The sequence below is a fragment of the Barbatula barbatula genome (assembly GCF_947034865.1).
Source record: "Barbatula barbatula genome assembly, chromosome: 12".
Taxonomy (NCBI): Eukaryota; Metazoa; Chordata; class Actinopteri; order Cypriniformes; family Nemacheilidae; genus Barbatula; species Barbatula barbatula.
The window spans coordinates 19,349,598-19,375,535 of NC_136775.1; the positions used below are offsets into that span (position 1 = coordinate 19,349,598).

Genomic DNA, 25,938 nt, shown 5'->3' on the forward strand with positions numbered 1-25,938 from the left:
AATGAGCTACATTTGGGTAAAGAGGAGCTGTACCGGTTTGTCTAGAAAGTACCAGTCAGGAAGATTGCCAGGAAGGCAACCACAATAGTTTTGATTCCAAAGAATTTCGAAATTGAGTAATAGAACACAAACTTTTACTTGTTAAACAGCCGTGTGCTGAATTTTTTTAAACAAACTTTTTGATATGTTACATCTCTCTTGCAGGTTTATCTTCTCTCCTTTCCTCAGCTCGTTCTGGCTCTCTCAGCACTACAGACACCCTCCCCTCTTCATCCACATCCTCGTCATCCACTTTAACTGTTGCTCCAACAGTGACCTCCCCAACAAAACCGAAACCCATTGGCAACAACTTCAAGCTAGAGTCTGAGCAAGAGAAAGCTAAAGAGTGGGAGATGATGAAAGAAAAGGAGCGAGAAAAAGAAAGGAAAGAAAAGGAGGCACAAAGTGCAAGAGAGGCTGCCGTTTCTGCTCCAGCAGTGCCCAGCTTGGAGTCTAAGATCAACAGTTTCCTTCAGGGAAATCCAGGTTTTGGCGCTCTTGGCCTGGATGATGTGGGAAGCAATAGCCCACTTCTTGTCGGTGGAGATAACCTTGATGGCACCCCTGTCCGAGATGAAAGCGGTAGCACCCCTACCCAGGATGAAATCATGGATACACCTCATGTCCTCAGTGACCCTGAAAGTGCAGGGTTACCTGGAGGTCAAAATCTTTCACCTACTGCATATCACAATGATCCCTGGGATGCTGTTATCACTCCACGAGACGTTTTGGGAGAGAATGAGCGGAAAGACAGGGATTACCGCACACCACCATCTTCCAGACTTGCCGTCTTCAGCCCAAATGCTGCTAAACCAGTTAAGGCCATGACCAAAACCAAACAGGAAGAAGTGATGAAGAGAAAAATAGCGGGACAGAACGTTACATCAGCTTCCGCGATGCAAGATCAGAAATTAAAGGGAAAGACGGACGGTTCTAGAGGGAAAAGTGCAACTTCCCGCAAACCAACTGGTGGTAAGGATAGTACGGAGACAAAAACCTCCGCTAATAATGGAGAGCCCTACCATCGCATTGAGACTCTTGTTTCTACAACCTCCAATGAGGGGGCGCCCATCGAGACCCTCGATTATGGCAACCGCATCCAAACGGTGGAAAGCATTCGCGTGACTGGAAGAGGCTTGAGGAGAGGGAGCAGTTCTGGTGCTAGAGTAGGTGGGGCCTGGTATGAAGAGGAGGAGTTTATGGAAGCACCACCTCCACATCAATCTGACAGCCATAGCTCTGAGAATTCAGAAGAGTTAAGATTGGCCCCTCCTCTTCCTCCCCATCCACCTCCTCCAGCTCATCTTCCACCTTCGTTACAGTACCCACCTCCGCCGTATGCTAATGAGGAGCCTATCCGACCTCCTCTTACTCATGCCATTCATCAGCACCACCCTCCCCCTCCATTCTTTTCCTCCCCTTCCAATTCTCTTATACCACCACCCCCACTACCACCCATTCCACAAGCCCCACCCCCTGCCAGAGACTTCCCCCTCTCCCCAACCTCCACCGTCATGGTCGGAGGCATCCTTGTACCCATAGATCGCGTTCTACCTTTTCCACCCCCTAATCTCCGTCAAGATGGAGTGGAGCGTGGGGTTGGCAGTAGTGGTTGTGCCCTTCCAAGGGGAAACAAGTCCCAACTCACTTCCTTACTAGGTGAACCCCCTCGGCCAGGTACAGTGAAAGAGCAGTTTGCCCTGCACCACGCCCCACCTCTTCATCGGCCTGGAACCCCTGGAGTTCCCCCACCACTCTTGGGCAGAATTCGAGAGGGCCCCACCCCACCGTCACCCTCTACCCCAACCACACCTACTCTTCCCTGTCCAGCTGGAGAACCACGTCCTCTCCTGTCTATCGCCAGCCGCCAATCTGTCAACTCCTCAAATCAGAGACCCCGCCGCCCATCCTCTCCTCAGCCCTTTCTCCACTTCCCAAACCAGCATCGCACGTTTCGGTCTCCTCACTTTTCCAGAGGGCCACCATCTTCCCTTAATCGTGATTCCCTACTGACGGGTGCAAAGCGCCCCGCTGCCGGTCTCGATGGAGGCCCTTTTAACACACCCAAAAGACCATTCATGCCCCCTCGTTATTAGTGGCTTAGAATGAGTGCTAAACACTCTCCGCAACCTGGCATTGGTAGTGCAGTACAAGCTAGCATCACCTGCGGATTGCAGAGTGAGACTTATACCGCATGTACATAGATATGCACCAAGACGCCATGCCCAAGAGCAGCCACATGTTACAGCACTTCCCCTGTAAGAGGAAGCAACGATTTCAAGTAGTCTAGGGATGAACTAGGAGGAGAATACGAAGATCCAGAAACATCTGTGGAATATGAAGGAAAAAAGGTGGTTGTCTTGTTCAGGTCCACTTGGTGTAATTCGTGAGAATGAATGTGGTTTGCATGAGTGTGTATGGTCAGAACAACTGACAATTTGTAAATAGAAATGTGTATCTAGTCCTATCCTTCCAATAACTGTTTTTCCTTTACTTTCTCACCCTATAACATTTAATTTTACGTTGTTTCCAATGTCAAACACTTTTCTGCTGTTGATAGGTCACAGAGGACTTCGTCTTCCTCTGTTACAATCACTGTGAGCCAGTGAATTCTCTTTTTTTTCTTGAGTGATTAAATTATTGTCGTAGACTAAATACAGTAACTGGGCAACTAGAATGGCTTGTAGTGACCTTTATGCTTCTTGCAGCCACTTCGTCAGCCTTCACCAATATGTGAAGAGTTTGGCACAATTTCCTTACAGTTAAAGTTCAAATACTAATCGCATAGCCACTCACTTGTTCAAAGTGCTTTTCAAAAGTCATCGTGCATTTTATTTTCAATAGAGTTCTTCCATGTATTCTTATTAATAAAAGCATTGTGATGGGAAACGTGAACGAAAGGAAGACGACTATCTTGTACAGGTGGTGTCATGCTTTATTCAAGAACAAATGTACCTTTTTTTATTTAATGTTCTCCTGTTAAGTTTGATGTGTTTCATATGTTAACAAACAGCTTGAAATAGCTTCATTTGGTAGTTGAGGAAGTTGTGTTTGGTTTCGTTCATTCATTTTCTGCACTGTCTCTGACTGTTTATTTCTTTTTTCAAATTTCAAATCGGCCCATTCTTCAATTTAAGACAATACGTGTAAAACATCATGTTCAGATGATTCAAATTGTGAGTTTGTGAGTGTTCTAGACACAAGAGTGACACTACCATGGATTGCATCTCAGATTGTGATGTCACCTTTGCAATGTTTGTAAAGCTATAGCACAGAACATCCTGCAATGTAGATACACTGCTATTAAGTAAAAGCGTGACTTGTCGCAATCTAATTGTGAATATAAACTGTACATTGTTGTAGTGCTTATGCATTGTGTAAGAAAAACTAGTTCTTTTCTTGAAATGCTGAAACGTTGAATATTTAAGGAGCATGGTATGGTGTCGTCTTTTATACATTCGCATTCACTTTAGAGGGTTCTTCACAAGGAGCATTTAGAAGACCTTTACACTTATTTACCCTTATTTGTGTTATTGCGTGTTTATCACAAACATTCAGAATGAATCTGACAAATGCTTTAATGTTACATTATCTATTATGGCAGAAGTGTAACAGTGGTCACTATAATCTCACCTCAGGTTAGTGTTCAACCCATCTGACAAATGTGGATTTTGTAATGCTTAATGAAAATAAGACTGGAAAAGAATACCAAACCTTAATAAGAAGCCACTATTCTTGGTTCTGCAACAATGCAATGTTTCACATACAACCGATTTTTACAACGCCATAATGGCTGGTAAAAAGTAAAGAGAACGTTAACCTCAACGTTAAAATGATTTGAACCTCTTCTTAGGAAATACACACTTTGGTAGACTTTGGTTTGGTGTATGGGGTTGATGGTAAGCTGTGTAATAATGATACTAAACAATCACATCTTTAACAACTGCAAGTGCTACTTTTTTATTTTTGCTATTCCTCTATATTGAAGAAATACTATGTACAACACTAACCTCCATGATGTGAATTACGTTTACAGTTCTTATATTGGCCTCTTATTTTAAATTGTTGGATGTGTCAATCTAAACGTCCCAATGCCTGCATATCTACATCAGATCACAAATGTGTCTCTCACTTTCTGTGTCAACCCTGAATATAACCTAACAATTGTTATATAGAACTAGATGCTGTATTGTATACAGTATCTGACTTGCACTGATATAAGAGTTGCACATGTGTGAACATGTTGTCAACCTCTAGATCTTCAAATAGAGACTGATTATATTCTCCTCAGCCCCAAATCAAGATGACCCTTTATTGTATACATGCTGAGTTTTACCTGTTCGACTGACATATTTTGTCATTCACAAACATTTTACTAATCATCTAAATGTGGAAATGACGTTTCCTTGCAGACACTTAACTTGTAGTATTTGAAGTCCGATGAAGCGCGTTATGTTAACGTTACACAGACGTGTGTGTTGTGTATATGCTCGAATTGTGTGCATTTTGTGTGTTCGTGTAGTACCGTTTCCAGCTCAACCGCAGAACAGTCTCTTCCAGTCAGATGTGTGTAAAGAACAACATTATAAATGGACGTGTTACTCCGCCTACATTCACTCAATCGTTGATAAACAGCCACCGTTTTAAGGGTAAACGTGTTGTGGTTAATATGGATTGTGTAGGGGACATCCAGCGCGTTTAGGTGTCAGTGGATGGTTTAAGGGAGTTGCGCGTGACGTTCTATTGGCGTCCTATGTCATTGGTTGGTTCCGACTCGTCACATGATTCTCCGCGAATCCTGCTCCGTCGTGATGTACTAGTTCCGGTAAAATGGCGGCGCTCTGAGCGTGGATAACATTTAATGTTTTGAGGAGAAATGATGGACCGTCTTTGAGTGTAAAATGGTGTTAGCTTTGTTGTTGAGATGGCCATTGTGTCAGGCGGCAGTGAGGGAAGCGGTTCGGAGCAGCAGACGGTACAGCAGCGAGGTCTGCGCGGATTCTGTACTTAACATGAGCTTTTATGTGTGTGAATGTCAGATGCTGTAACATGCGGCAGCCGTAATGTGATGCTGTGACACTGACCGCACAGTCTGGAGTGTCGGCGCTATGCGGAAACATTTCTTATGTGATCGACATTGAGTGTTTTGTATCACACATGATATAAGAGTAATGGCGTATATGTCATGTATACAAATTGTCATGAAGTCCTGGATACTGCAACTGTCTTACAGAGTTACATTTTTTCTAGCAATCGTGTGTGTGTAGTTTCACTCTTGTGTTTATTTGACTACTAACACTTACTGTCGCGTTTGAACTTGTGACTTGTCTAATGCTAAAGTTCTAGAAATATATTTTTGTTCACCAATATAAATTATGTATACCTGTAATTGTTATAGTAGTTGTTATATTTTATATAATATCCATATATTTCTTAATATTTAGCAGTCAACAATATTTACACGGAGAGTTTAAACACTATTAAAAATAATGCACATAATTCCCACACGTCCATCTTTTATTTAATCATGAATGAATGACTTTACTATTTTATACAGTTGAGAATAATAGTAATAAAAAGCAATAAGTGGGTGTCTAGACTTTTGACTGGAAGTGAATAGACAAAATGCTCTATTCATTTCTCTATGAGTTTACTGTAATATAACTAGTAGTGGTAAATATTTGTATTCTATTCAGGAACTTCACAAATACAAAGTAATGAATTTTTTTAACAAAAACATTTACAAAAATCTAAGCGGTATATGAAGAGTTCAATTGTAAAAACGGATAACTCGATTTATAAAAACTTTCAAAAATCATATTTTTTTGTGGTATATTGCAAGTGATATAAATCAAACCGGTTAGGTTTTTTTAAGTAATAACGACTCCCAAAAAATACATCTTACTAACAATAAAAACATTATAACATTAAAACAATTGCCAGTAAAGGAGTTACGGTTGTTTTTGCAAATAAATTAGCATTTTAATTCTCCTGTGGTTTTGAGACTGGCAAATTTAATACGGTTTCTGAGTTATATTTAAAATTTTCCGCACATTTATCTTTTAAATTTGGTAGGCATAACAGGGTTGATACTCCAACGGTTTACACAATTTATGTATCAGCTTCATTGCCCGGTTTCACACACAAAGCTTGAGCCTAGTCCTAGACTTAAATGCAAGTCTGAGCTGTCTTAACTGAATCTTAAAATATGTTATGGTTTTGTGTGAAGATCCACACTAGTGACGTTTACTAAGGAATTTTATAGAAGCTAATTAAATATTCTTATTGAACAAAGACATAGTCCTGGCTTAAGCTACACTCTGTGAAACTGAGCCCACGGCCCGGTTTCACAGACAAGGTTTGAGGCTAGTCCCAGACTAAAATGAATGTGTGACCTGTCATAACTCAATATAACTTGCCTAGAAAATCTTAAAAATATATCAGTGTCATTGTTCTGTCTCAAGTTGCACACTAGTAGTGCATTCTTCAAAGGCATTTTTATAACAGAGTCAAATCTTAACTCAACTAAGGCATAGTCCTGGAGTAAACTAAGCCGTGTCTGTGAAACCGGGCCAATGTGTTTTCATTTGCACAGTGATTAATCTCTAGTTTGCAGTCTCACACTTATCTTCTGTGTATTCCAGCTGCAGCCATCTGCCTGCATCGCAGAACGGTTACGGCTTTTCAAGTCTTTATGTGAGCGACATGTGGCGATAACTGAAGCTGCTTCCAGAGATTCCAAAGCACCTGGCCAAGATGTGATTATCCGATTGGCTGATGGAAAAAACGTGAAAGGGTCAGCGGGGATGACAACACCATTACAGATTGCCCGGAATCAACGGTAAGGACATGAGCTCAAACTCATCTGTATGATGAAGTGCTTTAGACTGTTTGTTATGAAACAATCTGTTTCTTTTTACAGAATTAAAGGTGCAGTTGTGGGCAGAGTGAATGGGGAGTTGTGGGAGCTTGGTCGCCCTCTTGTGGCGGACTGTGAACTGCAATTGCTGGGCTTTGACTCAATAGAAGGGAGACAGGTACGACATTGTTCGATTTTGTTGTCAAGCCGTGATCTTTTCACAGAGTTTGTACTATGAAACGTACTGGTATTTATGAACTAAACCTGATTCCCTGAGAGCGTCTGTAAGTGTTTATGTGCTCTGCTGTAGGTGGTGTGGCAGACAGGAGCGTGTGTTTTAGCCAGCGTGATGGAGAATCACTTGAATGCTGAAGTGTGTCGTGAGGGAACATCAGACACTGGACTCTACTGTGATTATCTGCTCCAGAAGAAGTAAACACCCTCTCCAACCATTGACGTGTGACTCAAGAGTCTGTAATGTTGTTTATTCTTGGTCTGTTTAAATGGGCAAATTTTTAAATGCTCCCTTCTTTGTAAGTCGCATAAAAGCACCTGCTAAATTGATAGTCGTTTCTCTGCTAGTGATCTGTCTCTGATGGAGGTGGAACAGAGGTGTAAAGAGATGGCAGCTGTGAAGATGCCCATCACAAAGCTTGAGGTCACTGTACAGGAGCTGAGGGAGATTTTCCAGGTCAGCCTGCCTGCCAACCAACCAATGGCTTGTCTTATAAGATGTGAACATTTTTCTTGTTTGATTTTGTACTTTTTCTGTGTTGGGTTTGTTCTTAGATTTATTAATACAGATTATAGATTAATAAGGTAAGTGATTTCAAAAAAGTGTGTTTTGTGTGGTTTAAGGGCAGCGCCGTCAGACTCCAGCTGGCTGAAGAACAGATGACGGGAAACACAGTCACTCTCTACAGGTCTTTTTGTTTATATGTGTTAGTGACATCACCAAGGTCATGGGTTTGATATTTTTTTTGGATAAAGATATCTGCAAAATGGAGTGTACATGTCTAATCGTACTGTCTGGATTTTATTCACGACAACGCACTTGCAAGCTCCGCCCATTTAAAACTATCCTGCAATCCCTAAGGAACAGTTCACCCAAGAATGAATATTCTGTCATCATTTACTCGCCCTCGAGTTGTTCCAAATCGACAAAAATTTCTTGAAAAAAATGTTTGGCCACCATTGACTACCATAGAAGGTAAATTTGCTTTATAAATGTCTTTGTGCTGTTGGACACAGAAAGAAGATATTTTCAAGAATGTAAGAAAGCAAACCGTTTTAGGGCACTTTTGACCACCATTGTATTATTTTCTACTATGGTAGTCAATGGTGGCCAAGAACTGTATGGTTACAAGCATTCTTCCAAATATCTTTCTCTTTGTACATTGGAACAAATAAATAAATACAGATTTGCAACAGCTCGATGGTGAGTACATGATGACAGAATTTGTATATTTGTGTGAACTGTCCCTTTAAATAGTTAAATGGTGGTGATGTCATACTTTTTACTTACCATTATTTTTACTTACCACTTTTCTTTCAAACCCGTAAGACTTTTCTATAAAATATTTATATATTGTATATCTTTCTATGAAAGATTCTTTGCTTAGTTTTATATGTTTGCATTTAATGAGGGAAATCTAATGAGTCTCGCTCTCGCTCGCTCTCTCTTTCTCTCGCTCGCTCGCTCTCTCTTTCTCTCGCTCTCTTTCTTGCTATCTCTCTCTCTCAGGTGTGGGGACATTATTGGTCTGTGTTCAGGTGTCCTCCTTCCACACACAGGTTTCCTGAAGGCCTTTAAGATGCTGCAGGTAACACTCTGTGTTTGCTGGGTCCTAATGCCATTCTTGTGTTGGTCATCCTGTTTGGTTTAGCTGAATGTGTTTGTTGTGTTGATGTGGTTTGTATAGCGTGACAGAGTATGGTCACATCCTCATTCACTATGTCTTCATGGAAACGGTGTAACAGTGTTTATATTCCTGTCGCACGATTTCCTCTGCATTTTTCCACTGTTTCCCACACGCAGTGTTACATTTTTCTCTTCTCCTTTAACACTCTCTGTTCCCTTTTCACAACCCATCATATTTTTTATGATTATGACACAATGATACGAGGTTTATTTATAACTCGGTTTTGTCTGGTCGTGTGTGTTCAGGCCTGTTTGGATGTTGGATGGCGACATGTTACTTGTTGCACTTGAGTCTCACGCTCTCTTGTCACATTCAATGATTAAAATGTACAAATATGAGCTTTTCCTGAAACCGTTATTTCTGCTCTCTCGCAGGTATCTCCTGTAACACTTTCGGGTTCAACAGAGGCATCGGGCATCATGAGGATGATCGGTGTGGCTTTTCCAGGAGAGAGAGAGCAAGAGGTTTGGGAAGGAGAACAGGAGGAGGCCAGGAAGAGGGATCACAGGCGAATCGGCAAGGTCAGGTTTAGGGTAGAGGAAGTCCTTATGAGTCATGAGACAACTGATATTCAGTCACCTCTGGAGCCGTTCGCATTTCGTGTCATGTACACGTGCAAATTCGTTATTTTAATAGTAGACGCGCAGCAACCGCACTCTAATAGGGAGTGACGCGTCACATCGAGATGAAAATATTTCAACTTTTCAGAATGCCGCAAGTGCACCAGAGATCATGTGACCAGAGCCAACCAACCGATATAGACAAGCTCAGTGGAGACTCGGATGATCACTGCATAAATAAATTTTTTGCATGGTATTTTCAGTGCATATAATCCATATATCCTTTGTTTATACCTTCTCGTCTCAACGGCTAGCGTGTCCCATGGTTGCTTAGTGACGACACGCCAGGTCATTTGAACAATCAGATATTGCCATTTCTGATATATTATGAGTAGTATTAACAAAAGTAACAAAAATAAATCATAGTTATTGATATCAAAATTATTGTCATGTGATGAAGTAATAATCCTATTTCATTCTGTATTGTATGTATCCTAATACAGTTTTTTTGTGGCTTTAGAATGGAGCTGTTGGTTTATTGATGTTTTTTACTGTGTTTTATATATCACAGATGCAGGAGTTGTTCTTCTTTCATGATGTCAGTCCTGGCAGCTGTTTCTTCATGCCTAAAGGAGCTCATATATACAACACGCTCACTGACTTTATCAAGGTACAAACCTCACGCCACGTCAGCACGGTTCGCCCTTCAGATCAACATACCGTACACATGCTTGTAACATACATGAAAATAAACGGTTTATAATCTCAAATCCATTTGTAGGGCGTAGTCCCAAAGGCATAATATGTACAAATTTGCATTGAACCAGAGAAATCTGCAATTGTACAAGATAGCATCCCTTCTCATTGCATCACAGCCCGTCAGTTGTGTCATGTCTGTGTTTTCCTCGGTTTTTACTTTTACTAATGGTTAGGCCTAATGGTTAGAGCGTTGGGCTTGTGCTCAGAAGGTTGCTGGTTCTAATCTCAGTGCCAGCAGGTCATGACTGAAGGGCCCTTGAGCAAGGCACCTTACCCCTGATTGCTCTGCAGTAATGTGCCACTGTATAAAACTACTTGTAAGTCGCTTTGGATAAAAGCGTTTGCCAAATGAATAAATGTAAATGTAAATTGTGATTATAGTGGTAACGTCTAGCACACCACTCTTTTTTTTTCTTTCAAGCCACTCTGTGGGCTTGCGTTATAATGTAATGTGAAACTTTGCTGTCCATGAACATGATTTGTGAGTCCCATCAATTTGATCTCTATGTATCCCATAATTCCACACTGCTTCATATCGGCATCAAGCTATCATATCTATTTCCCCTTTTGGAATGAAGATGTTTAAGATGACCCTAAATACGAGTAGCGGTGTCTTTCATGCCAAATTTGGAGTTTGCCCATATTACTGTATTGTTAATAGAAATATGAACAGCTTTCTTATTCTTTCAGAGTGAGTACAGGAGGCGTGGCTTCAGCGAGGTGGTGACCCCAACTCTATACAGCACATCTCTATGGGAGAGGTCAGGACACTGGGAACATTACAGCGAGAATATGTTCACAGTGACCTGTGAGCCGCATACTTTCGCTCTGAAACCTATGAACTGTCCCGCCCACTGGTGAGTCATCCGTCCATGAGGATCAGAAGGAAGTCCATTTTGAATACCGCTACTACTGTTTCATTTCATCATTCATATAAACGACGTCTGTCTGTTGTGATGTAGTGTGATGTACGAGCAGAGAGTGCGCTCCTGGCGAGAGCTGCCCATTCGCTGGGCAGATTTTGGAGCGTTGCACCGTAATGAGCACTCGGGTGCACTGGGGGGTTTAACCAGAGTTCGGCGCTTCTGTCAGGATGATGCACACATCTTCTGCACACCTGAACAGGTACCAGGTGTTTATTGGTTTTGGGACTTTTTTGCTCTCTCTCGTTTCAGAGTGACTCATTAAGTGGTTTGCCAACTTAATAATAATAACAAATAATAAAAGAAAGGACAGAAAACATTTGGGAGTGAAAAGAAGTCTGTAGCTGTTAAAGAAGGTATCAAGAGTAACAAGTCTCTGTTAAGCCTGAAATCCAGAACACAACTTCGCTTCATATTAACAAAACAAATGAAAGCTAAAAAGTTAATAAAAACATTGCACAGAATGTTGGGTGAACAGCTTGATACATCTGTCCCGTTGTCTTCAGATATGAGCACACTGTGGATGTTAAAACAGTTTCTGTCGTCACAGTTGATGTTAACCCAGTTAGATTAGTTAGACTCAACTTTATAACTTCAGGTGCTGTATGAAAAGCACATATCACAGCTTTTTTCTGCTCGCTCCTAAACAAATTCTACAATTAACACTTGTTAGGAGCGATTCACATTTCACATCTAAAACCGCAGCTGCGCTTTCTCTAGTTAAATGACCTGCAGTGTGCGCGGCAGTCAGAGAAGTTTAACTATTTCCATCTCGATGCGGCGCCCATGCGTGTAGAAAAATGTGACCGACCACACCGCTCCCTATTTGCGCGTGTGTACATTTAAAATAACGGATTTGCGCGTGCCATATTTGAATCGCCCCTTTAAACAGCAGAAAATGAAAAGGTTGAAATAATTTTCAGTATTAAGCAACCTTCAAGACAACTTGTGACTCTTGTTTATGTCATTTGATCAAATTAGAGACTTAAGTGGTCCACTAAATTGATGCTTAAAGGGGCTTTTGTGTATCCTCTAACAACATTTACCTTTTTCTACTTGGTTATATATGATTTTATTAGTGACAGTGACCTGATTGGTGCTATTTAGTCATTTAGGCTTTTATCCAAAACGACTTACAAAGAGTTCAGGGAGCAATAAGCGATATGTCATAAAAGAGCAATAGTACAATAGGTGCTAATACAAAGTTACTAGCTTCAACAATTGTTGTTATCCGTGGATTTACTGTTTTACCTGAAGGGCAAATAATTGTAAAGCATAATTTTTTTTTATTCAGATGCCCAATGACAGTTATTTTATAAAACAATTCTCCGTGTGGGTTTTTCGGATTGGCCTCATGCCTGATTCAGCTCCATAACTTCAGTGTTTATTCGGTCTCATACACACCCTCCCCATGTTTACTTAGTTTCTCCTCTCTCGTCTTTTCTCCACTTCAGTTGGAAGGAGAAATCACGGCATGTTTGGACTTCGTGAGGAGCGTGTATCGCGTCTTTGGTTTTTCCTTTCACTGCCTGCTCTCCACCCGACCGACGCCCTGTCTGGGAGAGCCCGCCCTCTGGGACAGTGCCGAACAGGTAAATGGGTCTCGCAACTGCCGGTCACACCCACTGCGACGTTTGTGTGGGCCTGATGGCATTTCCTGAGCTTGATGTCGGGATTATAAAATCCTGTCTGCACAAGTATGAACGTATGAGGCGAGACAATATTGGAGACGTGTAATGTGAACGTAGGGCATGTCTAAACAGACAAGATTTCGTGTCAAGGTTTAATTAGTGTGTGGCTCTGGGTCAGAGCGAGGAATGTGGTGAGGAGATTGAGTTACAGAGGACATGCAGGCAATAGTGTGAAGGGAATCAATTATCCAATCAGCTGCTTAGTTTGAAATGTGAACGGGTGTGAGTCAGACGCTGTCTAGTGTTACAGGAATTTGTTTTTTTTGTGCTCTTCGTACAAGGTCTTCCACATGACTTGGCTTCTGAATTGCAAAAGTATGTACTATATTAGCTTGTGTGAAAATAGGATTTTGAGTACTGTACATTGGACATGGAAATAAATAGTTTACATGTTGTCCAAAGCAACTTACTAGTAAGGGAGCATCTAACATGTTGTCTTTACTAGTAAGGGAGCATCTAACATGTTGTTTTTACTAGTAAGGGAGCGTCTAACATGTTGTTTTTACTATTAAGGGAGCATCTAACATGTTGTCTTTACTTGTAAGGGAGCATCTAACATGTTGTTTTTACTAGTGAGGGATGTTGTCTTTACTAGTAAGGGAGCATCTAACATGTTGTTTTTACTAGTAAGGGAGCATCTAACATGTTGTTTTTACTAGTAAGGGAGCGTCTAACATGTTGTTTTTACTATTAAGGGAGCATCTAACATGTTGTTTTTACTTGTAAGGGAGCATCTAACATGTTGTCTTTACTTGTAAGGGAGCATCTAACATGTTGTCTTTACTAGTGAGGGATGTTGTCTTTACTAGTAAGGGAGCATCTAACATGTTGTCTTTACTAGTAAGGGAGCATCTAACATGTTGTTTTTACTATTAAGGGAGCATCTAACACAGGGGTGTCAAACTCATTTTAGGGTAAGGGCCGGATGGAAAGAAAAGTGACAATGTGCGAGCCGAATCACCTTTTTAAAAACCATATTGCACCAAATTACAAATGAATTAGCAAAAAAACTAGAAAGACATACTGTTCTGTAAAAGGTGCATTTAATAAATCCTCAGAACGGTTCAATAACACTCTTATTCCTCTTTGAAAAAACTCTTTTGTTTAGGTAAAGGCAATCAAAACCCTTTCCTTTGAATATGAATATTTTTTGTCAGATACTTTTTAAACTAGTGATGACAAAAATGCAACAGACTCTTTTTGTGTACAGACGGTCACATTAAAAATGAACCATACAAGCTATACAATATAATTCACTAATAGGAAAAACTGCCTTAACGTATTTAACAACTAGTACAGTAGTACAACTTTACTTTGGATATGAACATTAAATATATACTAGAAATTTCCTTTAACAACAAAAGATCTAGATCGCATCTGCATTATGATTTTAATTCCTGACATCTCTTTTCTTCAACCACATCAATCTCATAATGTCATTTAGCTGTCTGTTTGTGAGTCGAGAGCGCAGGTTGGACTTGTTAATGTTCATTACCGATTCTTGACGAATTCTTCCTCTGAAAACGGCTTTGATCCCGCTGCGATTTCGTTGGCAATCAAATAGCTTTACAGCTTCATCAGTCCCTGTTGTTTTTGTGAACATTGACTGCTTTTTTCCGAGGCTAAAGTTAAATTATTGACTTTTCGAAGCTGTCCAGTGTATTTATCATATTTCTCTGCGTGTATCTCATAGTGCCGTTTAATATTGTACTCGTTTTGCACAGCCACGGCTTGTGCAGATTAAACATACCGGCCTACCGTTGAACTCACAGAAGAAATACGTCTCCTTCCGTCAGTTTTCTTTATTTGGAAATTTTAAAATCACTAGTCCTTGCCGCACAACTTAGCCGACTTTGTTTTCGAAATTAGGCTGCGCTTTAGAATGCGCATGCTTGTTAGGGGTTCCGAGTGCCCAATTAAATGATCAATGATAAAATAAAAAATGTAATAAAACAAAACATAATATGGAAGCGAAAACCTGATTGTATTAATAAACTTTATTTAATAAAAAGTTAAAATAATAATAAACTTTTATTTCATATTTGTATTATTTTTCAAATCTTCCCTCGGGCCGTATTGGACGCCTTATCGGGCCGGATACGGCCCGCGGGCCGTATGTTTGACACCCCTGATCTAACATGTTGTTTTTACTTGTAAGGGAGCATCTAACATGTTGTCTTTACTTGTAAGGGAGCATCTAACATGTTGTCTTTACTAGTGAGGGATGTTGTCTTTACTAGTAAGGGAGCATCTAACATGTTGTCTTTACTAGTAAGGGAGCATCTAACATGTTGTTTTTACTAGTAAGGGAGCATCTAACATGTTGTTTTTACTATTAAGGGAGCATCTAACATGTTGTTTTTACTTGTAAGGGAGCATCTAACATGTTGTCTTTACTTGTAAGGGAGCATCTAACATGTTGTTTTTACTAGTGAGGGATGTTGTCTTTACTAGTAAGGGAGCATCTAACATGTTGTTTTTACTAGTAAGGGAGCATCTAACATGTTGTTTTTACTAGTAAGGGAGCGTCTAACATGTTGTTTTTACTATTAAGGGAGCATCTAACATGTTGTTTTTACTTGTAAGGGAGCATCTAACATGTTGTCTTTACTTGTAAGGGAGCATCTAACATGTTGTTTTTACTAGTGAGGGATGTTGTCTTTACTAGTAAGGGAGCATCTAACATGTTGTCTTTACTAGTAAGGGAGCATCTAACATGTTGTTTTTACTAGTAAGGGAGCGTCTAACATGTTGTTTTTACTATTAAGGGAGCATCTAACATGTTGTTTTTACTTGTAAGGGAGCATCTAACATGTTGTCTTTACTTGTAAGGGAGCATCTAACATGTTGTTTTTACTAGTGAGGGATGTTGTCTTTACTAGTAAGGGAGCATCTAACATGTTGTTTTTACTATTAAGGGAGCATCTAACATGTTGTTTTTACTAGTAAGGGAGCATCTAACATGTTGTTTTTACTAGTAAGGGAGCATCTAACATGTTGTTTTTACTAGTAAGGGAGCATCTAACATGTTGTTTTTACTAGTAAGGGAGCATCTAACATGTTGTCTTTACTAGTAAGGGAGCATCTAACATGTCGTTTTTACTAGTAAGGGAGCATCTAACATGTCGTTTTTACTAGTAAGGGAGCATCTAACATGTCGTTTTTACTAGTAAGGGAGCATCTAACATGTCGTCTTTACTAGTAAGGGAGCATCTAACATGTCGTCTTTACTAGTAAGGGAGCATCTAACATGTCGTCTTTACTAGTAAGGGAGCATCTAACATGTCGTTTTTACTAGTAAGGGAGCATCTAACATGTCGTTTTTACTAGTAAGGGAGCATCTAACATGTCGTTTTTACTAGTAAGGGAGCATCTAACATGTCGTCTTTACTAGTAAGGGAGCATCTAACATGTTGTCTTTACTAGTAAGGGAGCATCTAACATGTCGTTTTTACTAGTAAGGGAGCATCTAACATGTTGTTTTTACTAGTAAGGGAGCATCTAACATGTTGTTTTTACTAGTAAGGGAGCATCTAACATGTTGTTTTTACTATTAAGGGAGCATCTAACATGTTGTTTTTACTTGTAAGGGAGCATCTAACATGTCGTTTTTACTAGTAAGGGAGCATCTAACATGTCGTCTTTACTAGTAAGGGAGCATCTAACATGTCGTTTTTACTAGTAAGGGAGCATCTAACATGTCGTTTTTACTAGTAAGGGAGCATCTAACATGTCGTTTTTACTAGTAAGGGAGCATCTAACATGTCGTTTTTACTAGTAAGGGAGCATCTAACATGTCGTTTTTACTAGTAAGGGAGCATCTAACATGTCGTTTTTACTAGTAAGGGAGCATCTAACATGTCGTTTTTACTAGTAAGGGTGTTACGGGCTGTGATCGACAGTTGATTGTTCCTGTCTGCCAGTCCCGGGCTACGGGGTTCGCCATTAAAAACAGCTACTGAAACGCACGCTCGTGTTGGGCTCATCATTAAACATTAAACATGGTGTCAGAAGATGCCTAGCTTGTTCGCCTTAAAGTTTACACTGTAGCAGCCGATTTGGACTATTCACTCGACTATGGACGCCGATAATGCTGCGGCCACGTCTCGCCGGTCTAGCGCCGTTGCTGCTCACATACCTCCGCCGTCACCCATGAACATGAACGGAGCCTGGAGTGCTAACTGGGACTTGTTCAGAGCAGAATTTGAGGATTATGCGCTCATCACAGGCCTGGCTGATAAAACGGCAGAGGTTCAGGCTGCCACGTTGAGAAGTGTAATGGGGTCGGAATGCAGACATGTTTATCGCCACAATTTGAATCTCACAGCGATGCAACAAGTTGACGTTAAAGCAATTCTGGACGCATTGGGAGCATACTTCAAGCCCGCCAGCAACGTCATTTACGAGAGGTATGTGTTTGGCTGCTGTAAGCAGGAAGAAGGGGAATCCATAGACAACTTTGTGACTAGATTGAGAGAAAAAGCGGCAACTTGTGACTATGGGGGGTTGAAAGATGAAATGCTTCGTGACAAAATTGTTCTGGGTATCACAAATGAGGGCACCAGACGCAGACTGTTAAGTGAAAAAAATCTAACGCTGCTCACAGCCATTGAGATGTGTCGCACAGCTGAACAGACTGCCTTGCACATGAGAGCAATGGATGCAGCGCACATGTCTCCAGCCGAAACGGTCCACGCTGTTGCTAGGAAACCGTTCAGACATAATCAGCGGAAGCAGAGTAATTCACCACGAATTTCAGACACCAGTCACACATGTAAATACTGCGGTAATGTGCACTCAAGAGGCAGGGAGCACTGTCCAGCATATGGAAAAACATGCAGACTCTGTGGAACGGATAATCACTTTGCTAAAGTGTGCCTTAAAAGCAACAACAGAGCTACAGAGGGGAAACTGCACTGCGTTGAAGATTCCAAAGAGCAGCTGTCTGGTTACAGTGATGATGACATTTACACCGTCGAGTCTGTTAGCACAGTGAACACAAAAGGAAAGAAATGGTTTGTTACTCTGCGGCTACATGGCAAGCCACTTCGTTGTCAGTTGGATTCAGGGGCAACATGCAATGTGATGAGCTACAAGGACAAAGTTAAGGTGGCACCAAATGCACTTCTTCGCCCCAGTAACATAAAATTACGTCTTTATTCAGGCGAGTCGCTGGACTCTATGGGTGTTTTCGATACTGAATGTGTCATCAATGGAGTAAGATACCAACTGTCATTTGAGATAGTAGAGACAAGTCAGAGTCCACTCCTCTCAGGGTCAACTTGTGAACAGCTAAACCTGATGCAGTTTACAATCCCAGATGATGTGCTCAAAATGGAACAAGTCAGGTCTGAGCCTCTAACTAAGGAACAGCTAATCGAGAAGTACAGTGATGTGTTCAACCTGCCTGTGGAGTCTTTGCCTGGCGAGGTTCATTTTGAACTGGATCCCAGCGTTGCACCAGTACAGTGTGCCCCCCGGAATGTTCCAATCGCTATGAAAGCAGATGTCAAAGCCCAACTGGATGTGTATCAGGCAGAAGGTCATATTACAGATGTTACAGAGCCAACTGTCTGGATCAGCAACATGGTAGTAGTGAAAAAGCCGGACAAGCTGAGGATCTGTTTGGACCCAAAGTTCCTCAACAAAGCTCTGAAACGCTCTCATTATATAATGCCAACTCTAGAGGATGTGTTGTACAAACTGCCTAAAGCAAGAATGTTCACATTGGTTGATGCCAAACATGCATTTCTGCAGTGCAAGCTGGATGAAGAGAGTAGCTTCATGACCACATTCTGGACCCCATGGGGCAGAAAACGATGGCTTAAGCTCCCATTTGGTGTCTCTGTGGCACCTGAGGTGTATCAACGGAAACAGCATGAACTGTTAGCGGGCCTGACCGGGATTGAGCCCATCGCTGACGACATTCTTGTCGTTGGCTGTGGTGACACAGACCAGCAAGCAGAAAATGATCATGATCGCAAACTTCTGGCTCTGATGGAGCGTTGTAGAGAAGTCAAGCTGCGCCTTAGCCTAAAGAAATTGCAATTTAGGGTCAGCGAAGTGAAGTTCCATGGTCATATTCTTTCATCCACCGGCTTAAAGCCCGACCCAGAGAAAGTGAGGGCTATCATGGACATGCCCAACCCTATCGATGCGAAAGGTGTACAGCGCCTCATCGGCTTTGCCAACTACCTAGCAAAATTCATGCCCCATCTGTCTTCTGTTTGTGAGCCACTGCGACGCTTGCTTGACAAAGACACTCTTTGGCACTGGCTACCCAAACATGATGCGGCAGTGCGTGAGCTTAAATCCTTGGCCACATCAATGCCTGTGCTGCGCTACTATGATGTCACTAAGCCCATAACAATACAAAGCGACTCTAGCCAAAGTGGTCTCGGGTGCTGTCTAATGCAAGAAGGACAGCCTGTCGCCTTTGCTTCAAGAGCCCTGACTCCTACTGAACAAAATTATGCTCAAATCGAGAAAGAGTGTCTCAGCATTGTTTTCGCTTGTCAAAGATTTCACCAGTACTTGTACGGACGAGAGTTGGTAACCGCCGAGACTGACCACAAACCCCTGATCTCTATATTCAGCAAACCACTTCTCGTTGCACCAAAGCGGCTTCAAAGCATGCTCATGACACTTCAAAACTACAGTCTCAATGTTGTCTACAAGCCAGGGGCTAAAATGTATATCAGTGACATGCTAAGCAGAGCAGCTGTTGATGGCACAGGAAAGGAAGCAGTCTACCAACGACATGCCATATGTCATCTCCAGAAAGAGTTGAACGATGTACAACACATTAACCAAGCAGAGTATCTCAACGTGACAGACCAGCGGCTAAAGAGAATCAGAGAACACACTGAAAAGGATGATGCACTACAGGCGCTTAAAACCACTGTTTTTGCTGGCTGGCCTGAGGCGAAAGAAAACACACCGCTCATCATCCGAGAATTCTGGCCTTATCGAGATGAAATTAGTGCCCAAGATGGTATCTTATACAGAGGACAGACAGTCATGATCCCCAAGTCATTGCGTCAAGAGATGCTCAAGCGGATTCATTCAAGCCACATTGGTGGTGATGCATGCTATCGTCAAGCCCGTGAGACATTGTACTGGCCATGCATGCAAGCAGAAATCAAGGACTTTGTTAGCAACTGCTCTACTTGCAATGAATTTGCACACAACCAGCAGAAGGAAACAATGTTATCTTATGACATTCCCATTAGGCCATGGCAAATTGTCAGCATGGACTTGTTCAGTCACCGGCAAAAAGATTATCTTCTACTTGTGGACCACTTCTCAGATTTTTGGGAGATTGAACTGCTATCTGATCTATCGGCAGAGACAGTTATCAAGCGCTGCAAGGCTCAGTTTGCTCGACATGGTCAGCCGGACAGAGTAATCACGGATAATGGCCCTCAGTTTGGTGCTCTGTTTAGGCGCTTTGCCTCCAGCTGGGAATTTGAGCATGTCACTTCTTCACCACGATATCCCAAATCGAATGGGAAGGCAGAGTCAGCTGTAAAAATTGCAAAAAACCTACTGCGCAAAGCCATGCATGACAGAACAGACCCTTGGAAAGCAATCCTTCATTGGAGAAACACCCCAACGGAATACATGGACAGCAGCCCTGCCCAAAGGTTAATGTCAAGACGACTGAAAACGTCTCTCCCAGTGACAAACAAGCTTTTGGAGCCAAGTGTTGTGACCGGGGTTGTGGAGTGTCTTCACCACCGGAAGCAGTTGGCAAAATCCTGTTATGACAAGTCAGCTCGTGATTTGCCGGAGCTGGACATAGGAGAAAGCATTCGTATGAAGACACTTCCAGGGGAAAACCCAGCTTGCTGGAGGGTTGGCACCTGCCTTCAAAAAGTGGCACCACGATCTTATCTTGTAAACGTGGGTGGATCAATATATAGACGCAACAGAGTACACCTAAGAGTGGCAGAGTCGACATCCACACAGGCAGTGGACAGTACGGAACCAGAGTTGCCACATACACTAGAAGGGAGTGTTGCAGAGGCCCCCTTGGCAGCTGATGAAACTCTTATTAAGCCCATGCCACAAGCTACACCTGGCACTGTCAAAATCTCAGAATGCCATGCATACACCAGGGCTGGCAGATTGTCCAGGCCACCTAAGAGACTTAATTTGTAGAAATGAGTTGATAGTTTTGTGGAAAGAGCTGTAATCTCACAAGGACTTAACACTCAGTCACAGTTCCAGTTTATTGCAGTTGTGTTAGTGGTTATGTGACTTAAGTTTATCTATATATGCATATATTGTCATATTTGGTTCTTTAAAGGGGATTCACTGATTCTTGTTGTAAAAGGGGATGTTACGGGCTGTGATCGACAGTTGATTGTTCCTGTCTGCCAGTCCCGGGCTACGGGGTTCGCCATTAAAAACAGCTACTGAAACGCACGCTCGTGTTGGGCTCATCATTAAACATTAAACAAAGGGAGCATCTAACATGTCGTCTTTACTAGTAAGGGAGCATCTAACATGTTGTCTTTACTAGTAAGGGAGCATCTAACATGTTGTTTTTACTAGTAAGGGAGCATCTAACATGTCGTTTTTACTAGTAAGGGAGCATTTAACATGTCGTTTTTACTAGTAAGGGAGCATCTAACATGTCGTTTTTACTAGTAAGGGAGCATCTAACATGTCGTTTTTACTAGTAAGGGAGCATCTAACATGTCGTCTTTACTAGTAAGGGAGCATCTAACATGTCGTTTTTACTAGTAAGGGAGCATCTAACATGTCGTTTTTACTAGTAAGGGAGCATCTAACATGTCGTCTTTACTAGTAAGGGAGCATCTAACATGTTGTCTTTACTAGTAAGGGAGCATCTAACATGTTGTTTTTACTAGTAAGGGAGCATCTAACATGTTGTTTTTACTAGTAAGGGAGCATCTAACATGTTGTTTTTACATGTATGTTTCAGCGTTACCAAACAATCTTACATAATCGTTATATGAGATGATATAAATCTCATATGAATATGCGCTTAAAGTAATGATAGCTTGATCATCAGTTTTTGTATGAAAATGTTTTGTATGATGTTCTTGTTGGTTGATTCTCACGAAATCTTGGTTTCAAGAGGACAAACATGTTTTCTTAAAAACACTCACTTTGATTTGACTGAACACAATTTCAGAAACTGACCATAAGCTGAAAAGTGGAACACCGTTTGTAAACTCTCACAGATGTGCTTTCTCGGGTTAGAGAGTTTCGATATTATAGGAGTGATTTCGTTTCACCATTACTGTAAATGTAGCTTGTAATAATGAATACAAGTTTGTCACATTAACGTAAAATTGTAGGAACTGCAGGGACTATATCTAGGGAAACACCAGCCTCACATGAATGAAAGCCGTTTACAGCGCAGTATTTTGGGATCATCGAAAATCGATGTTTCACAAAGTTTTATTAGCAATGCGAGAGCCAACCGAGTACAGTGAAGCTAACATATTTTCCTGTAAATCTCTTTTGGTTTCTGTCCGAGCAGCAGTTGGAGAGCAGCCTGAAACAGTTTGCAGAGCACTGGGAGATGAACCCTGGAGACGGGGCGTTTTATGGACCCAAGGTGAGAAAGAGAGCAGCGTTCCACCCTGTTCTGAAAAATCTCCTTCCTCTATATAGAAGAGAGCCAAAACAGACAAATATTCCTTGACCAAGACAGATATGTAAAGGGTTTTCTAAAGGCGTTTAGGTCTCTTCACATGATTTGATGTGGCTCTCTGCCATCGCCCTGCTCTTCAAATGGGCGACAGTAAGCAACATCACTGTCTGCTCAGTCTGAGGGTTGACGGTTCTAAAGAGACTTTGTTTTAAATGATTGGGGCGTACAGGATCAGATTATGACTCTTAACGCGATCAAGTTCACAGGATTATGTTTATTTGCTGAGTTTGTCCAGGGGGTGCGAATCGCAGTCCTCTGTAGTTCATCCTTTGGTGGGTGTATTTGCAGAACATGTTTACTGAAGAATAAACTGCCACTGGTGTTTCATTACGTTTTTTCTGATTAGATCGACATCCAAATACGTGACGCTCTTGGCCGCCAGCACCAGTGTGCCACAATCCAGCTGGACTTCCAGCTGCCCATCAGATTTAACCTGCAGTATGTTGGGTGAGGTGAATCTTGTTTTCTAAAATGATGGAAACACATCCAGGATGTATTTCACCCCCAAATGAACAGAACTAAAGTACATTAGCACTTTCTTCACATTACAGTACTTGAAATGAGAATATAATTCATTGCTAATAATTTCGCAATGCAAAACATGTGCTTCGCTGTGTTATTGCCGATATATTTTTTTAGTTTAAAATGTATTTCATCAAGGGACATGTTTCAGTAATGTCCCTTTTTTCCCATTTGTCTCGCTCAGGACTGATGGAGAGATGTACAGACCTATCATGATCCACCGGGCCGTGCTGGGGTCCCTGGAGAGGATGATCGCCATTCTGGCTGAAAGCTTTGCGGGGAAATGGTGTGTGTGTGTGTGTGTGTATTTTTGTGTATGAATTCAGTGTTTTGTAAATTATGCTGCACTCATCTTCTTCTTTGGACTTTTTAGGCCATTCTGGTTGTCTCCGGCACAGGTGATGGTGCTGCCTGTAGGGGGCAGCAGTGAAACATACGGGCAAGAGGTCAGAGGAATTCCAACAGTTTGGACACGCTTTATTTATAAAGATTTATATGAAAGTTTATGAGCATAATATGCACTGTACTGTTGGTTTAAGGTGGTTCAGAGGCTGAGGGAAGCCGGCTTCATGGCTGATATTGATGATGATCGTGGTGCCACCTTAAACAAGAAGATTCGCTCTGCACAGCTCGCACAGTACAATTATATATTCGGTGAGGATCTGGTCCATTTTTTTTACTTTCTGTTGTCAGTTAGTATACTTTTTCACACTTGTTCAATTTGTAAAACAGTTCCATTTTTATTCAAAAGTATTAACTCCCAGATGCTACCAAAACATTCAACCAATGGTGTGAGTTATGGGCGTGGCCATCTGGTTGCCCAACCAATGGAAGAACGGTGAAGTGTTCAGGAACCTGTTTGAAAATAATCAAATTATTTTAAGGAACAGTTCACCCAAAAATGGAAATTCTTTCATCATTTATTGTATCTACTATGGAAGTAAAGCGTTTGGTTACTGACATTCTTCCAAATATCTCCCTTTGTGTCGAGCATGACTCATTTATGAACTATCCCCTTAACACTGCCACACTTAACGTTTAAAGGTTTTTGATTGTTTAATTGTTGCCATGTCATATCCATATGATGCACATCTAAAGGATGTGAGTGTTTTATGACCTGTAAAGTGAAGGTCAGATAAATGAACACTCCCTTTTTGTTTCGCACAGTGGTGGGAGAGAAAGAGCTTGAAAACGGGACCGTGAGCGTGCGGACGCGGGGAGGAAAACAGCTCGGACAGAAACCACTGGAGGATGTTATGAGGTCACTGACTGAACTCAGAGACACACGCACCAATCAGGAGGACTTTTAGATACCCGAGAGTCAACTCATGGAGAGAGGAGCTGATGCGTCTCTCAACATCCTGACACCGGTTACACTTAACAGAGCAGATGCTCAGTTATCTGATGAACTGTGGACTCAAGCTGAAGTGTTACAGCTAAAAGATTTTTGTGGCTTTTTTATTTATAATAAAATGCACTTAAATATTGTGTGCATTTTCTAAAATGTTGTGTCCCTTTTACATTTGTTGCATAATCTCCATTGTTGCATTATATATGAAAATGACTCATGCTCTTCAATACAGAGCCGCAATGAATAAGTGACTAAAATAGCATTGAGGTCTTTCTAAGAAAGAAGGGGGGAGGGCTAAATGGAGGGGAGTAGGGGTGTTGTTGATGAAACAGGATAATGGAGCACAGGTCAGGGACACGAGAGAGTACCGCTTGTATTTTTGCCTTATTAGAAGAAAGACATCAGAATGGAAAGGACATGAGTCACTAGTTGGGTGGAGGTCACGGCTAGCGCACACACCCCAACAAATTCATACACCGGATCCACAAAGGGCACAATTTATCTGATGCACTTTGTATAAATGGCTAAGACGCTTGCATGTGTGCAGGGGATTATGGGAGTTTGGCTCCCAGCAGACTGAAAGCCACATTGAGATGGGAGAGGTACAGTTGGAGGGTGAGACGGGTTTACAGACAGGTTCTGCTTCAGAAACAGGACACAAAAGAAGAATTTAGTGTACATGTGGTGCTCATAGATCCTACTGGTAAGACATCTGAACTTCTCAAGAATGGTCGACATCACAAGTTCCACTTGACCTGAGAAAATAAACATGAATAAACTTGTTTTTCATATTGTGAAGAATTTACATGTGTGCATTTGGCCGATTTGAAAATTCCCTTAGAAATATGGAAATAATTTAAGTATACTTGAGTTCAAGAATGTTTTAAGTATACAAAAACCACTGTGCTTGTATTCTTGTGTGTTGTTTCAATAGTATTTGTGACCATACTAACTCAAGTTTCAGTGTATAAAATTATACTTTAGCGTTTCGTATGGTTTACTATTTATATATCCTTAGTTTTATTTATTTGTAAATTACTTGCAGTGAATGGCCAAGACGATGAGGTTTAGTTCCTTTTCCATTCATTCAGTTTTATGTAGGTACATTTTATTTCATATGAAGCAAATCCACTCAAAAAGTGACCAAACAGAAACATAAGATATGCAAAATAAAATTGTTAAAAAGTATGAATAGGCTACCTAACCTAAAGAGTAAACACAACTACAAGCCAAGTATGGGTATAAACCGTACCATGTGTTCTACGGAGTAACAGCAGCAATGTAGAAACTTTTAGAAAAACTGTTACTAATATATTATTAATATTTAGTTTTATTAATATAAAATAGCATAAACAAGATTTATTTTTCTTCATTTAAACAAACCATACATACATAGACATCTAGCTGTTGAGCTTGGTTCGGCATATTGGAAAGACAAGTTTAGCGGGTTCTTTTGCTTGTTTATGTTGTCACTTTGAAACCGTCTATAAGTTTTAAAGGACCAGGGTGTACGATTAACAGGGATATATTGAAAGAAATGCAATATAATAACCATGCCTGGAATTTGCCATGTTCTTTCTACAGTAGCCCTAAACGGACAAACTTGCCCTACAGAGCAAAA

At 41.2% G+C, this 25,938-nt stretch overlaps 2 protein-coding genes across 4 annotated transcripts in view; both read left to right on the forward strand.

Moving 5' to 3' along the window:
• rprd2b (regulation of nuclear pre-mRNA domain containing 2b) overlaps positions 1 to 3,406 on the forward strand; it is a 21,631-nt gene extending 18,225 nt beyond the window's left edge. Inside the window, exon 10 of the mRNA XM_079469703.1 lies at positions 205 to 3,406. Coding sequence (XP_079325829.1) covers positions 205 to 2,135 — 1,931 coding nt within the window. The 3' untranslated portion in view covers positions 2,136 to 3,406. The remainder of the gene's footprint in view (positions 1 to 204) is intronic.
• On the forward strand, positions 1,113 to 24,456 carry tars2 (threonyl-tRNA synthetase 2, mitochondrial). 3 transcript variants are annotated; one of them, XM_079469706.1, is made up of 18 exons: positions 1,113 to 2,390; positions 6,684 to 6,880; positions 6,962 to 7,076; positions 7,209 to 7,330; positions 7,481 to 7,589; positions 7,757 to 7,821; positions 8,643 to 8,721; positions 9,195 to 9,341; positions 9,952 to 10,050; positions 10,830 to 10,996; positions 11,102 to 11,264; positions 12,517 to 12,654; positions 22,271 to 22,348; positions 22,791 to 22,891; positions 23,151 to 23,252; positions 23,340 to 23,412; positions 23,506 to 23,620; positions 24,134 to 24,456. In XM_079469706.1, the coding sequence occupies exons 2-18, from the start codon at positions 6,846 to 6,848 to the stop codon at positions 24,274 to 24,276; spliced, it is 1,851 nt and encodes a 616-aa protein (XP_079325832.1). In that variant the 5' UTR covers positions 1,113 to 2,390; positions 6,684 to 6,845; the 3' UTR covers positions 24,277 to 24,456. The 3 variants fall into 3 exon arrangements, with proteins under 3 accessions (XP_079325832.1, XP_079325830.1, XP_079325831.1); XM_079469704.1 differs by lacking the exon at positions 1,113 to 2,390 and adding an exon at positions 4,734 to 5,027; XM_079469705.1 differs by lacking the exons at positions 1,113 to 2,390; positions 22,271 to 22,348 and adding an exon at positions 4,796 to 5,027.
• Positions 24,457 to 25,938: the final 1,482 nt, after the last annotated feature.

Excerpts from the sequence above, each read along its gene's own strand:
- tars2 (XM_079469704.1), top strand. The coding sequence starts at position 4,941 with ATGGTGTTAGCTTTGTTGTTGAGATGGCCATTGTGTCAGGCGGCAGTG. Across the intron at positions 7,077-7,208 it reads ACTCAATAGAAGGGAGACAG|GTGGTGTGGCAGACAGGAGC; the intron begins GTACGACATTGT and ends GCTCTGCTGTAG. Across the intron at positions 7,822-8,642 it reads AACACAGTCACTCTCTACAG|GTGTGGGGACATTATTGGTC; the intron begins GTCTTTTTGTTT and ends TCTCTCTCTCAG.